This window comes from Myotis lucifugus, unplaced genomic scaffold, assembly GCF_000147115.1.
Source record: "Myotis lucifugus unplaced genomic scaffold, Myoluc2.0 scaffold_582, whole genome shotgun sequence".
In the NCBI taxonomy this organism is placed as follows: Eukaryota; Metazoa; Chordata; class Mammalia; order Chiroptera; family Vespertilionidae; genus Myotis; species Myotis lucifugus.
In genome coordinates, this window is record NW_005871630.1 from 192,059 (window position 1) to 207,660 (window position 15,602).

Consider the following 15,602-nt stretch of genomic DNA (forward strand, 5'->3'; position numbering starts at 1 on the left):
CAGATTTCACACAACCTCCGCGGGCAATGCCAACCCGCCCAGCCGCAGCTCAGGAGGCGTGAAGAACGCACCAGGGCAGGCTCCTGCCTTTTATCTCCGGGTTTGTGTGTTAGAAGCCGGCGGCAAACAGCAGAGGTGGACGGAGCTGTGGGAGGGGGACTTACAATGACAAAGGGCAGCACAGCCTCCATGAAGGACACGGGCTTCCTTAACCAGAGGAGGGCCACCGCCCGCTGGCCATTGCGTAACAGCCTCTTTGGAAGGCTGCGCGCTGGCAAGCCCAGTGCTGGAGCGCTCTCCTGACCAGCCCAGGAAGGAAGCGGGTGCTGGGTTCCAAGTAGACAAAACACGGCGGGGGCACAGAGCAGCCCCGGGGGAGGGCGAGGCTGCCAAGGGCCTGGGCTGTCTGAGTCTGGCTGGAACCTGCTCAGGGTTTCAACACGCTGGAGGCCGGGCCAGAACCAGGAGTCAGGGCCCTGGGGCTGAGCAAGTGGACGCTGGGGCCTGGCGGACTGATCCTCCGGCGGGAGGAGCAGGCTCAAGGTCAAGGGGCCAAGCGCACAGTCAGCCTGGCTGGGTGCTGGCTTGGAGCCATGTCCAGGGGCTGGAGGACAGCTCACGTATGCACATTCCTGAGATTGTCTCCCACCGGGGAGCTTTTCCTGAAACAACTGACCGTGGTGCTAACCGAGACGAAATAAAACCAGGATGGTGTGCGGTGGACCCGGAGACCTCACTGCTCCCTGAGGAAGGGGGATCCCTGACATCCTGCAGGCAGCCCAGGGGCCTGGGATGGTGGGCTCACATGGCATATGGCCACGGAATCTTCCACACGATTCCCACAGCCACTGGGCTGAACACAGTCCGGCTTTCAGACGGGTTCTCCTAATACTGACGCCTCAACCTGTTACGTGGGCCCACCTGGCGTCATCGCCACCTTCACGTGATTTAGAGCATTCTGACATTTGTGTCTTACAAATGAGCAAACTGAGGCCCAGAGAGCTGTCCCCAGACCAAGTTTCCCACTGGGAAACAAGGGGGCTGGGTTCGGCCTGGCTCCACGCACAGGCTGCTGGGAGAGCAGGCCCGCCGACCTCCAGCTCCTGGGAGACCTTGGTATCTGTGACCAGTCTCCCTGGCATTCAGGGGCCTGAGAATCTGGGGTCCTGAGTTTCCCGAGACCCCTGCGGGGGGCACACTCATTAACCACCTGCCCAGGCTGGGAGGCGGACCCCCAGGAAGGCCGACACAGACAGACAACTGACGGCTGAGGGACTTACGTGTCCGCGGAGCGACGGTAATTCTCCGGACACTCGAAGGCCAGACAGCGGAAGCTGCCCTGGATGTTGAAGCACGTCTCATTGATGGAGCAGTTGTGTATGCCGGTCACACACTCGTCAATGTCTGCGAGAGACCAAAGCAACACAGTGAAGGCCGAGGCGACCCGAGCAGTCCCCACCCACAGACGGGGGTGCTGGGGCCTCCCACCAGCCAGAGTCGGGTGGGGATCGGGCCATCCTTGCCCTCCGTTGACAGCTCTCTGGAGCAGCGCCCTGTGCCAGCTCTTATATTTCTAGGACATTTAATTTATAGTGTTTACTGATTATTCACAATCCCTGGGATGAGCATAACAATGATTACAGCTAACACTCTGATGCCCTGGAAATGCTTCACCGAGTTCTCTTAATTCTCCTAACAATTCACTGAGGCAAGGACTGTTTCCCTCATTTGGGGGGAGCTGGCCTCAGGTCAAACATCTTGTAAGCCGAGCTTTGAACCCGGGCAGGCTGGCGCCAGGGCCCACGCTCTGACCAGCCAGCGCCTCTCCGCAGCTCCCGAGGCTCATCGCCCTCACCTTACGTGACTCAGACATCCCAGCGGGGAAAGAGTGAAGCTGCGAGCCCCGTGTTACAGGTGAGGAAACCGAGGCCCAGTGCGATTCTACGTTGTGCCCGGTGTCCAGGGTCAGCGATGCCTGGGCTGGACCCTGGACATGGGAGCCTTCCCCCTGCCCACAACTCTCCGGAGCAGCCAAATGGTGGGGCCCAGGGGACATCACCAAGCCAGGAGGCATCTCTTAAGAGGGGCCGAACGCCTGACCTCAGTGGAGAAAGTAACACTTCTAATCTCACTGGCCCAGAGCCGGGGATCAGGAATGTGTTTTTGCTGCATCTGGCAGGACCCAGGGGCTGTGATGAGGGAGTCTGGCCGGGGAAGTTATCTGCTCCCTCAGAAATTTGAAAACAGCCCGGACCAGCTGCAGGGGCCTCCCAGGACACGCCCAGCTGCTGCCTTGGGTCAGGGTCACCTTCTTCAAAACCAGAAATGACATCTACAGAACCGGGGCCTCCAGAGCCTCTGGGTCACCAGCCCATGTGGGGGCTCTGGAGTAAGGGACTGGACAGATCTGACCTCTAGACTCCGCCTCGGGGCCGATCCCGGAGGTAAGGCAGTGACCAGGCAGGCCACTCGCTCACAAAGATCTCCTCAGCACCCCATTACCAGGACAGGCACGGGCCGCAGGATGACCCCTGGAGCACATCACATATGGGGGCCCAGTGTCCCCTCATCCGTCCAGGCCAGAGCCAACCCCCAGCCCCAATGGACCCTCCTAGCCTAGAGACCCTGGAGTTGTCACACAGCCAGACCACACCCTCCCCCCGTCTGGGCAGGGGTGGGCACCTTAGCTCCCCCATCTGCTCACTGTTTGCCCTTAACACCTAGCAAGGTCTGGGGTTTGTCAAAGGACTGAGTGTGAACTCAGCAAACGTGCTGTGGAAGAGTCCTCGGTGAGGACTTCCCATTTCCTCCCGGGCGGGCCTCTTCCTAAAGGCCATCAGCCCCTGGTCCAGCCCTGGGGCTGCCGAGGGCAGGGTGGAGGGCTCAGAACCCTCTGTGGTCAGGGGTGCTGGGAGTGGGGGCAGGTGTGGGAGACCAGGGTACCTGTGGAGGCCTCCCCTCCCCTCCCTGAATGCACCCCGCCGATGGTGTGGCCCGGTCAGCCCCAACACCAGAGCCCCAAGCGTGCCCTGCGCCCGCGGAGCCCAGCTCACTCACCCTGGCAGTTGCGTCCGTTGGGGGCCAGCCTGTACCCAGTTGGGGGGCAGCTGCACTGGAAGCTCCCGGGGAAGTTGATGCAGCGGTAGGAGCAGATGTGGCCCCCAGTGGGCAGGGCGCACTCGTCGATGTCTGCAACAGCAAGGCCCACCCTCAGCACCTGTGTGGCCCAGGCTAGGCCGCGTGTTCCCAGGGGCCCAGGCTGGGGCCGGGGAGGGCAGCCGCACAGGGCCAGCTGGACACGGGAGCCCTCGAAGTGCAGGGGCTGGGGTGGCGTCGGAGATCATCACATCAGAAGGGGAAGGATCATCACGGGCCCAGAGAGGGGAAGGAACTAGCCTCGGGCCACACAGCAAGCTCATGTGGGGAAGGAGGCGGGATGGGGGGCTGAGCAGAGGGGACAGGCAGGGCTTCAGAAAGACCCCAGGTCAGGAGCCCTGCCACCGGTCAGGAGCCTGCACTGGCAGGGGCCCTGGTGCTCAGCATTATGAACGTGCTGATGAAGACCCTCCCGGAACGGCAACAAGCCCCTCAGCATCCAAGCCAGGGGTGGGCAAACTTTTTGACTCGAGGGCCACAATGGGTTCTTAAACTGGACCGGAGGGCCGGAACAAAAGCATGGATGGAGTGTTTGTGTGAACTAATATAAATTCAAAGTAAACATCATTACATAAAAGGGTACGGTCTTTTTTTTTTTTAGTTTTATTCATTTCAAACAGGCCGGATCTGGCCCGCGGGCAGTAGTTTGCCCACGGCTGGTCCAAGCCCTCGCTGGGCCAGGCGCTGTAGGAAGCGCTTCTGACTCATCACCAGGGTTCATCCTCCGACTCCCTGGAGAGTGTGGGGCGCACCCCATGCTGAAGAGGAGGGCCCAAGCCAGTGAGGGGCCCTCAAAAGTCAGGGATGTGGGTGGTCCCGAGCCCCCTCCTCACCCCTGGGGGTCCCGGCAAACACGGTGATCACCACCATTACATGGCGAGTGGCTTAGCTTCTTTCCCAACCTCACTCTCAGGGCGGGTAAAGGACACCCAGTAAGTCTCAGGCAGAGGGGAAAGCAAGCGGCCTGCCCGCAAAGGCGCTGCACAGACGGGGCCGCAGGGAGCAGACTCACCTTCGCAGGTGACCCCGTCCACGTCGCTGAGCTGGAAGCCGCGGCGGCAGTAGCACTGGAAGGAGCCGTAGACGTTGGCGCACTCCTGGCTGCAGGGGCTGCTGGTGCATTCGTTCACGTCTGAAAGAGGGTGCCCGGGGTCACCTCAGAGCCATGGCCCGCGTCCCTGGGGCCATGAACAGAGGCAGAGAGCCGGAGGTCCTCGAGTGCGGGGCTGGGGGTCGCCTGGGGTCCCCAGAAAGACAGAGGGCTGGATCCCCCATCCCCACCACGGCCTGCTTCCAGCTGCACCCTCTCCCGTTGGGCGGCAGTAACAGCCTCTAACCTCAGTTCCTTCCATCCCACTGGTACCAGAGTCCTTCTAGCTCTCACGGAATGTGATCATGTCCTCCCGGCTTCACGTCCCAGACAAGGTCCCCTGCACTGAGGGCCTGCATGACCCTGTTGGTACGCCAACACCCAGTACTCCAACGCTCAGAACTCCTCGGGCCACTCAGCAACTCTGGGCTCTCGCTCATCTATTCCCTTTGCTTAGAGCAGGGATCAGCATACATCGGCCCCCAACTTGTTTTTGTAAATAAAGTTTTATTGGCACACAGCCACATGCATTCATTTACTGCAATCTAAGGCTGCTTATTCCCTATAATAGGACAGATCTATTAGAGTTGAATAGTTCCAATAGAGACTTTGGCTAGTAAAGCCTAAAACATTTACTAAGTGGCTTTTAGAAAGAAAAGCTTGCCAACCTCTGCCCAGAAGTCTCTTCTCACATTGAGTTACCGCTAATTCTTAGCAGGGCAGGAGGGCGGAGCACCTGAGAACATCCATTAGCCACTTCCCCCTGCCCTCCATGTTCCATCCCTGCAGCCCCCACCCCCAGCCTGGCTGCACCTGCCCACCTGCCTCTGCCCAGCGTGGCTCCGTCAGTCACATCCTAGAGAGATGCCCTGAAAGCGGGAACCATGTTCTAACTACACATTTTGGAGGCGCTTTGTAAAGGCCTAGTGGAATAACACGCCAGGTTGGCCGGGCCCTGGTTTTGTGTCCACAATATCGCCCACTGACACAGATATGAGTGTCTACTTTCCAGTCACTGAGGGGGACCAGGGACGGCACAAGCCTTGATCGATAATAACGATGATACGAGCCGTCGCCACGTTGCCAGCGCCCCACTTCACACCAGCCGTGTGATAGCTTGTCATCTGCTTCCTCTCGTCTCATCCTCACGACCCCTCCACGATGGGCCCTAACATCCCCATTGCATGGATGAGAACACTGAGGCCTAGAAATGCCACAAACAGGGCAGAACAGGGATTTAAACCCAGGCCCAAAGGACCCCAGTGGGAAGCTGGTTCCTTGTGAATAGACACCAGTTGGGTCTGGTTCTTGGGGACAAATCCCGGGATCTCGGGGGAAGCGCGGGCGCCAGGAGCACATCGCACCGTCGGCCTCCAGTCTGAGAATGGCGTGCGCTGGAGCGCAGCCTGGCAGGCGGACCTCACTGACCCTTCCTCTTATTCCGGGACCTGGGGCCTCCGCGCCTGCACCCGCTGCACCCTGGCCCGGGCACTGCCCGTGCAGAACAGGGCCTGACAGGCAACGTGGGGGATCGCCAGGGCTGTCACAGGTCTCCCTCTCTGCTGACCTTAGAGCCTGGCCCCACAGAAGGAGAGACCTGTGCTGAGGCCCGGCATGTCCAGACCCTGCACTGGACACACTGACCACCTCATCTCCACCCATCGGGGCCAGCGCCACCTGAGAAGCCAGGCTCTCGGCACCAGGAGCCCGTCCAACCTCCCCCACCCCACCCCCGCGCACTCAGAGACCCGAGCCCTCAGCATGCAGCCTCCACTGGTCCTCTGAGGACAGGGGCCCCGGCCCCCCTAAAACACCACACACCCAGCATTTAAAGCTCCCCTTTGGTTTTGGTGGAGCTGAGAGCAGCGAGCACCAAGGTCTCTCCCCTGCCAGAGTCCACGTAAACTCTGACCAGCTTTTGTTTCTCTTTGGCGCATCCACCCACTTCCCCCATGAGGCCACCAAGCAGGCGAGGTGGCCACTCCCCACGGTCACGTGAACAACTGGTGGCTCTGTGGCTCCGACCCCACACGCCGACCCACACTCTCCCCACATCTGCCCGGTAGCCCAGGGGGCGGCTGGGCGGGCAGGTGCGTGGCCTCCAGCACCTGACAGCAACCTTTCCCAGGCGCTTCCCCCGCGAACCTGTCCTCCCACACGTGCTGGGGACACGGACGTGGGTCAGTCCCCACGGGCCGCCTGGCCCGGGCCTCACCTTCGCAGGAGCGGCCGTCGGGCGCCAGCCGGAAGCCCGCGGAGCAGCTGCAGTGGAAGGAGCCCAGCGTGTTCTCGCACTTGTGGCTGCACAGGCGCCCGGAGTAGCGCCGGCACTCGTTGATGTCTGCAACGCAGCGGGCGGGGCTTAGGGCTCGGCCTCCCCTCCACATCCCTCAGCTCCTTTCTCAGACGAGGGGGCAAAGCGACTTGTCCCCAGAACAGGGCAGGTCAGCAGGAAGCCAGGGCCACACAGGGCCTGCCCCCCGACTGGGCCCACCCCCTGGGCCCCCCTGCTCCTTCCAGGACGATGCCTCTGGGTGTGTGCCCGCCCCTGAGTCTCTGCCCCAGAGCCCCGAGGGCAGGGCGGGTCCAGGGGCTCTGACCAAGGGCAGGCGAGCCAAGCAGGGTCTGTCCCTGCTCCCGGAGGCCGGGCGCCATGCTGTCTGTTCTCGCTGCCCTGGCTGCACGCACAGCTCGGGGCCTGCGGCCCTGCAGTTGGAGAGTGAATCTCTAGGAAATCACTAATGTTTGGGGCATTTTTCCAGGGGCTGGAGCCTCATAGACACTCGGAGGTCTGAGGTGACGGGGAGCACCCGGCGTGCAGGTGGGAGACCGGCTCAGGCCAGGGGTAGGGGGGCTGCAGAGCCGGAACCGGATGGGTCTCCGGACTCAGGGTCCTGCTCTGAGGAGCAGACCATGGTCACCCCGGGAAGCACGGGCTGGTTCTGTTGGGTGCCATCTGGCCGGGATCCCACGCACCCACACATGTCCTGCTGATGCCGTCGAAATAGAAGCCGGCCTTGCACTCGCAGCGGAAGCTTCCAGGGGAGTTCACGCAGAGGTGGCCCGGCCCGCAGGGCTCCGAGGGCGGCGCACACTCATCCACGTCTTGCAAAGAGAAAGACACATTGAACACCTTCAGTGTGTGTGTGTGAGTGTGAGTGTGAGAGAGTGTATGTATGTGTGTGTGAGTGTGTGTGAGTGTGTGTATGTGTGTGAGTGTGAGAGTGTGCGTGAGAGTGTGTGTGTGTGTGAATGTGTGTGAGAGTGTATGCGTGTGTGAGTGTGTGTGAATGTGTGTGTGAGTGTGTGTGTGTGAGAGTGTGTGTGTGTGTGAGTGTGAATGTGTGTGTGACAGAGTGTATGTGTGTAGGTATGAGAGTGTGTGTATGTGTGAGAGTGTGTGTGTGAGTGTGTATGTGTGTGAAAGTGTGTGTATGAGTGTGTGTGTGAGTGTGTGTGTGTGAGAGAGTGTGTGTGTGTGTGTGTGTGTGTGTGTGTGTGTGTGTAAGAGTGTGTGTGTGCCCCCAGGATGGTCAGAGGGAAGGAGCAAACTGAAAGGCACATGACAAAGCAGCATCGTTTATGCTTCAACACGATTTCCCAAGCACCTACTGTGTGCGGGGCCCAGGCTGGGAGACAGCTGCCCCTGCCCGCAGGGACTCGGGTCACAGTGACCTCAGTTACGGCAGGCAGTGCCCGCTGATGGGGGGACGCTGAGGGAGTGCTCTGGGGGTGACGGGGAGGAAGGCCCCTGTTGGCCCGCAGGGTCTGGGCCTGGATCCAGGAGATGGAGGGCAGGTGGGCAGAGGGAGCAACGCAAGAGGGAAGGGAGGCCTGTTCGGGGAGCAGCGGGACCCACTGCACCTGGATTAGACGGTGTGTGAGGTCGGAGCCGCTCGGGAGGACCGCGCATAAGCAGGGCACCTGTGTCTCTCTGTCACCCCTGGGGGCTGAGCACCGAGGGGCCGGAGAGCTTTCAGCCCAGGACTGGACCGAGCGAGAGGGACGGAGCTGGGGCGGGGTGGCTGGCATGCTACTGCAGCGTCCAGGCAGCGCCCACCAGGCCTGTGCCTGGAGACCAGCAAGGGCTGGAGGAACGGGCAATGGCTGCCCCTGGGGACGCACTGTCCCCTCCAGAGAAGCAAGGCTGTGCTGGGCGCAGGAGAAGAGTCCGTTCCGACCGGCTTTCTTTTTAATACCAACCCACACAGCGGGTGCCCTCCTCGTTGAGATGGTAGCCACGGCCACAGTTGGGCACGTTCTTCTGGCACGTGTATGAGCCCTCCGTGTTGATGCACGTGTGCCCGACGGGGCACGTGGGGCTGATACTCAAACACTCATTGATATCTGCAGGGGAGAGACAGAGACGCCGTGGTTAGACACAGAGCGCCAAAGAACCCCCACCCCTCCCCTGTGCAAAGCCACAAACAGGTGCGACGACCGCCACTGGCCCCAGATCTCGCCAGCACACACCCCCTGAAACACCACCTCCCTGGCCCGTCTTCCCGCCCCTAGATCTCCGACACCTCCACCTTCCTCGGCACCAAGTCCAAAGCTGCCACCCGGCTTCCCGCCCCTCCACCGTCAGGGCCCCTCTGAGTCCCGCCGGTGGGCCTGGCCACCTGGGTGCCACCCGTGTCCCACTCCACGGGCATACCGGGCACCCTCCCTGAGCGGGCGCGGGCCAAGGGAGACAGGTGGCCGGCCCCTTGGCGCCAGCACCCTGGCCCCGGGGAGGCTCTGTGCTCTCCGGTGACTGGCCTGGGAGGCGGGTCCCACCTCTGGGCCTTTATGTACAGGGTCCTTGCCTAGGAAGCCACCTCCCCGTCTGCCCAGCTTGGTGCCACCTTGAAGGAGACACTTCCTGCCCGCCCCCACCTGGGCCCTCGGGGCCTGCGCTGACTCCCTCGCTGACGGAACACCCCCCCACACAGGGCCCTGGGCTGTCCGCCTGTGATGAACCCGCACCAGCCAAGATGCGCCAGTAAACAAACAAGGAGCGCTGCGCACGCGTCCGCTCACTCCTCCCGCTCAAATCGGTGCCAGACCCACCGCCTGGGCGTCCTGCTGGGGGGCTTCTCAAAGGACCTCCATTTGTCAGTGTCAGGCAGACACTTACAAAGCACCTGCCGGGTGAGAGGACCGTCGAGGGCCCCCAGGCTGAAGGCAAAACGAGGGCTCAGCCCTCAGCCACACCCACCCTCCTCAGACAGATCAGCCGGCTGCTGGCCCACCAGCACACGTCCCCTGCCAGCCGCACGTCCCCTGCCCTGACCACACAGCACACCGCTGCCCTCGCAGGCAGGGCGGTCTTATCTGCGCTGTATAAACAGGAAGCTCCCAGCTCGAGGCTGGAGCCGGTCAGAGTCTGGGGCAGGGTCTCAGCCTCCCCCCCTGCTGGTAAGTGCCTGCACTGGACACAGCCCGTCCTTCATCTGCGCTGGAGGCGGCTGCCAGAGACCCTGCGGCCAGCGAGGCTGATGGCCGCCATCTAGTCCTTCACAGAGAAACGTGGGCCTCTGCCCGTGTCAAGGATGAATGCACGTTTAGCAATGACAGCGCTCCCTCCCTGCGAAGCCCTGCGCTCCCCAGCAAGACCTACAGTTCCCAAACTCTGTGCCATGGAACCCAGGTGCCCCTAGAGACGTCGTGTGCTCCAGAGAGGGGGTCCCAGCCCGCGAGCTCCATGGCAGAGGACCAGGTGACCACTGAGTGAGTGAGCGAGTGAGTGGGAGAGTGAGCGAGTGGAAGAGTGAGCGAGTGGGAGAGTGAGCGAACAAAGACCAAATACATGAAAAAGGTCTGAGGAGTTTGGGAACGCCCTGCCCCACCTCTCCCTCACCCGGGAGGCCCAGATACCAGCTGTAAAGGGCCCATCCACTCTGTTTAACCCAATGACCTTGGAACCGTTCACTGCCCCCCACGCCCCCGGGATCCAGGACCATCGGAGACCCGCCTGCCCTGGCCCATTCCCTCGGCCTCACTGAGCAGAAAGAGAGACGGTGAGAGCGTGGAGGGACCGGAAGGAAAAGGAAACCCACAAAGATGTGGGTCTCAAAGCCCTCGGGGACCAAGCCTCACGGACCTAGAACTCTACGCTCTACAATAGGGAAAGAGGCCCTGCTATCCCGGGCCTGTGCGCCCTGTGCCCTGGCCCGCGGGCCGAGCTCCGCAGCGGCCGCTGTGGGCTGTGTGGCCGGAGGGGTGGCCCATGGGCTCGTGGGCCCCAGGGAGGCTTCCAGGGGCTCCAGCAAGATGCATTCTGGGTACACGGGCGGTCAGTGCTCCCACCACTGCCCGCACTGACGGGGCGGGGGGGGGGGCGGGGGGTGAGCGAGCTGTGGGCGGAGGTGTGTGAGCAGGAGGCGCGGGGCCTCCGGAGACGCTGCTGCGCTTGCACCTCGTGAAGAATTCTTAGGATACTTCAGTCATTTTTGAAAGACGACTGAAAGGCACGGACACAAAAGGATGCCCGGACACTGTTAATGGGGGAAGCCCGCGGCAGAAGGGGGGCCGTTCTATAAAAACAAAGAGCCGCGAGGACGCAGTCGCAGAGACCAGACCCCGCGAGCGGGGCCTCCCCTTCCTGCGCTGGGGCTGGGTTTGCTTTTTGGTCAGTAAGAATGCATGTGGCTTTCAAAATAAAAACAATCATTTTAAACAAATCCTAACCTTGGGGGCAGAGGGCTGGCCGTGGGCTTTGCGCCCACAAAATAGCAGGCGCTGGCGGCGGGCCCTCCGCCACATCCTGGGCCCCTGTGAGGCTGTGCCCCCCCCTCGCCTGGGCTCCCCCATCTGAGGGACTGTCCCTCCTGCTGCCCTTGGGCCTCCCCTGGACAGCGCTGCACCCCTGGCAGGAAGCCAGGGCTGAGCGGAGACTTGAAAATGCCCTGCTTTGTGCGACTCAGGCTGCTCCTGCCCTGAGTCAGGGTTTCCATCCCCAGCAGCCGTGCGCCCCCTCGGAGCCCCTCGAGCAGCAGCAGGTCCCGGCAGGCCCTCCCCCTGCTGGCCCTGGAGAGGGGCCTCTGCTCGCTGCCCGCCTCAGCGACCACAGCTGGGCTGGCTTGGGGCCAACCCCAGCAGCTGAGGCCCCCACAGGACGAAAGGGGAGCTTTAGGAACAAGACTGGGGCTGGGTTCAGGGGAGGCCCTGTGCTAAGGGGTCGCTGCTCTATTTCTCTTGACATATTCGTGGGGGGGCACTTAAATAAAAGGGGTCCCCATGCCAACTACCATTTCCACACAGATCAGCAGATTCATCAGAGAGGGTGGGATGGAGCTGAGGCAGAACTCCAGCCCTCGCTCAGGGGGAAGGGGCAGCCAGGAGGTGGGCTGTGACCAGCGGCGTCTGCAGCCCGGACGGGGGAGAGGGTCCGACTGCAGAGGCCAAGGGCAGGCGGCCGAGCTGGGCTCAGGTGCCAACAGTGACCCAGCAGCTGCTCCCGCCCCCAGGCCTCCACCCCCCGCAGCTTCTCCAGCTCGGCCTGTCTCGCCTCACCTCCTCCTCACTCTAAGCTCACACGGATCCATCGCCTTGCACGTCCCCCAGGTCTCCTCTGATAGCAACACAGGCTTTTTCTCTTGTGGTGAAACATACGTAACAAAATTCACCGCTTTCACCACGTTTAAGCGCACAGAGGAGTGGCACTCGGTACCTAACACTGTTGTGTGGCCGCCGCCACCATCCATCCACAGGCCATTTCGATTTTCTCCAACTGAAACTGTGCCCTAGAACCCAACTCCCCAAGCCCCCCAGACCCCCAGCCACCAGCCTTCCACTCTGTGTCTGTGAATTTGACTGCGAATCCAGATGATTTTTTTAAGTTTTTTTTTTACAGACCAGACCCTTCAGTCACCTTGCTGAAGCCTTGCCCGAGCCACAGCCGGACATGACTACTCCCATGACTACTCCTGTGGGACCCAGAAGGAATTGAGGGTCAAAGGAAGGAAGCGATTGCGTCCGGTCCCTTAGTTCGAACCTGACTCCGAAGCTCGAGTGCTTTGCCCCACACCAGCGGCTGCTAAGCTACCATGAAGCCCTGGGGCCAAGCCCAGCCCGACAATGGATTTTGCAAATAAAGTTTTATTGGGGCACAGCCCTGCCCCTTTGTTGGCATATGTGTGGCTGCTTTCCCACAGGGGCAGCAGAGACGGTCTGGCCCGCAACGCCGGACATGTTTGAGACACGGCCCTTCCTAGAAAAAGCTGGCCGACCTCTGTTCTGTCCACCGTGAGCCCCCACATTCTAGGGGGCCGGCGCCGCGGCTCGCCCCGCCTGTGGACCCGGCAGCCTGGCGGCAGTCTTACCAATACAGCTGCCTAGAGCATCTTGTATAAAGCCGCTCTTGCACTGTAGCTTGGGTCGGCAGCGGAAGGATCCCAGAGTATTCTGACAGATAAAATCGGGGAGGCAGTTATGAATACCACTCTCACACTCGTCAATATCTGGTACATCATAAAAAAAGGAAATGGTTAGCAAGAGTCCCGCCAGAAGCATCTCACAACACTTTAACATCACAAGCACGTTTCTAAGAAATGCTCATTCCTCAGCTCCAACCCCAAACATTTCAATCGGGAGGTCACGGACGACAGGGGCCCCGGGGGAGCCAAGCGGGGCTTGCGCTGCTAACGGCTTAAAAAAACGCTGGCTTCCCCCCAAGGCTCTCAGGAGACCGGCTTTCTGTTACATAATAAATAACCCGGCCATTCTCCTGGCAACATGTGGCCGTTTGATGCTCATTTCGGGCTGCGCACATGTTTTGCTTAGATCAGAGAGCGATGATCTTCGTGGCAATAAACACTGTCTCTATAAACTCATTCATCCCGGACTTGTCATAATATGACAAACATGAACAATGGTGATTCTCAGGATCTGAGTGCTGGCTGCCCTCCCCTTGAAGTTCAAGGCTGTCAAACGCTCAGAAGTGTATACTCCAGCCGGCCAAGCCGCTGGGTTCCCAGGCTCCACGCCACCCAGCGCGCCTGCAGGGGCGGCGTGGGCGGCCGGGCCGGGCCACAGCCCTCAGCCGTCAGGAGGGCGTGCCTGGCTTTTCAGCCGGCCTCATAATTCAACCGACGTTTTTACACAAGCGGTTTGTTGTCTGAAGGGCTGGAACCCCTCAGCACAAAGCTATGCTCCGACAGATCCTCATCAAAGCCTTATCTGCCAAATAGCATCGCTGGCTCGGCGCGGGGAGGCCGGCGGCCAGAAATGTCATGTTTTTATGCCGTGGAAGGCGCTTTGAACTTCAAGGGAGCCTGCATCAGATGGGAGGCAGCTGCTGTGCGAGATATATTACCTCGACTTTGCAGCAAGCACATGTGAGCACTGAAGTGCAGCCCTGGCCTTGGTCTTAAAGGATCACGCTCTGAGCGATTTCAGAAACCCAAACCGCCCGGGCGCTGCCATTAGCTCATTAACTCCAGGTCAAGAAGGTGACCCCCACCCCACCCCCGGGGCGCAGCACCCCCGAGCCCGGGAGCCCAGGGCCGCCGTTCCCACCCCACATCCACCCCGGGGAGAGGAGGGCGTTCCGCCTGGGACCATGTCACACCTTTGCAGTCATTGTCCTCAGTGAGCTCGTAGCCCGTCCCGCAGCTGCTGTCCCGCTGGCAGCGGAACGAGCCCACGGTGTTGATGCAGGACTCGCCGAGCCGGCAGCTGTGGGTGCGCGTGATGCACTCGTTCACATCTAGGGGAGACGGGCAACGCGGTGTCAGCAGCAGGAACGGCGCTTTCTCACAAGGAAAGTTCCAGAAGGCAGAGCGGGTGGGTCCCTGCTCCCATCCAGTCCCCACGCCTGCGCGTTCAAGCTGGGCACTGGGTGGGAGTCCCGGGCACCCACCACGGGAGCCAAGCCATGGGGTGTCTCCCCTGGTAAGTTTCTGATCAACTGCTCCTGCTGAGCTCCTGCTGAGCAAACAGCCAGGCCAGGCAGAGTCCTGTGCCTTCAGAACATAGAAGGGGCCCATCTCCTGACAGGGGCTAAGGGGGGCTGTGGGAGGCTGAACGGGCTGCGGGGGGCTGAGGGGGCTGTGGGAGGCTGAGGGGGCTGCGGGGGCTGCGGGAGGCTGAGGGGGCTGTGGGAGGCTGAGGGGCCTGTGGGAGGCTGAGGGGGGCTGTGGGGAGGCTGAGGGGGGCTGCAGGGAGATGCCCAGGCCACTCAGCAGATCCGGGATTCAGAGCCCAATCAGACCCCACACCCAACCCCAGTTCCCAGCACTGTGTTCATGTTCGCCTGGCATGTGGTTCAAACACCAAGGATGCTGGGAAGCCGGCCCGGGGCTGTTCCCCAGGAACGGGCCCTGAGTTGTACAGAGTGGGACCTGCCCGGATGTCAGTAGAAGCAGAGGCCCTGGGGCAGCGGCCTGCTGCCCTGTCCCCGGAGCTCGGCGCCGTTACCTTCACAGGAGACGCCGTCGGCCAGCAGCTGGTAGCCCACAAAGCAGGAGCAGACGACCTCCTCGCCGGTGTCACGGCACTGCTGCTTACACGGCCCGCCGCCTGCAACCGGACAGACGTGAGCTGCGGGCCGCGCGCGCCAGACCCTCGGTTCCCAGCTCTGCCCTCGGTGACTGACAGAGACAGGCAGGCTGCAGCCACCGCCTTCCCACGGGGGACCCCAGGGTCTGGCTCTGGCACCCCCAGGGCCGCTGCTCCAGGTCCCAGCCCCGGTGCCTCCAGGCGGGCTCCGTGGCTGCAGCAGAGCTGGGAGGGGCAGGGCAGACAAGAGGGGGCGCTCCCACCCGGCAAGGATATCGAGGGCCCAGGCCACACAGGGAGGCGGGCCCTGGAGAGGCCCCTTCTGTCCCCACATCTCCGAGGCCAGCCCGGACCCGGTCCCAGTCCCGCTCCCACTGAGCTCAGCCCGCTGTCACTCCCAGCCCCGAGCCCTGACCGCCTCCGCCAGCAGGATGCCCCAGCGCAAGTCTCATGAGGACGAACCTCTACCAGGTACAATCCTCCCGGTACAGTCTGACTGCCCGGCGCCTGGGGGCCGCCCACTGCGCCAGCCTCCCCCGACCCGTCTCCACACCCGACACCCCAATCCCCTGGTGATGGGACTTTCCCCTCTAACCGACCCTCACCCATAGCAGCTGTCCTCCCCCGGGAGACCCTCTGATGCCCGCCCTCCCCCAGCAGATCCGAGGCTTCCTGGGGCCCTGCCCTCCTGTACAGCGACCGCACCACTTGGCGATGAACTGGCTCCCTAACCAGACCCCAGCCACAGGGCAGCTGCTGCGTGAGCCTGGAAGCGACCTGCCCTCTAGACCTGCCCCAATGGTCTGGGAAAGAGAAATGCCCGTTTTTGCATGAAAACAGACTGCAAGGCCTGGCCACTGACCAATGGGTATGA

At 61.8% G+C, this 15,602-nt stretch overlaps 1 protein-coding gene across 1 annotated transcript in view; it reads right to left on the reverse strand.

The window, feature by feature from the left end:
- The window catches only part of FBLN1 (fibulin 1), a 64,148-nt gene that overhangs the window by 29,532 nt on the left and 19,014 nt on the right, over positions 1 to 15,602 (reverse strand). The window contains 9 exon segments of the mRNA XM_023745789.1: positions 1,281 to 1,404; positions 3,058 to 3,189; positions 4,169 to 4,288; positions 6,462 to 6,587; positions 7,223 to 7,351; positions 8,450 to 8,593; positions 12,553 to 12,690; positions 13,800 to 13,937; positions 14,648 to 14,749. Of these exon segments, the coding sequence (XP_023601557.1) occupies positions 1,281 to 1,404; positions 3,058 to 3,189; positions 4,169 to 4,288; positions 6,462 to 6,587; positions 7,223 to 7,351; positions 8,450 to 8,593; positions 12,553 to 12,690; positions 13,800 to 13,937; positions 14,648 to 14,749 (1,153 nt within the window).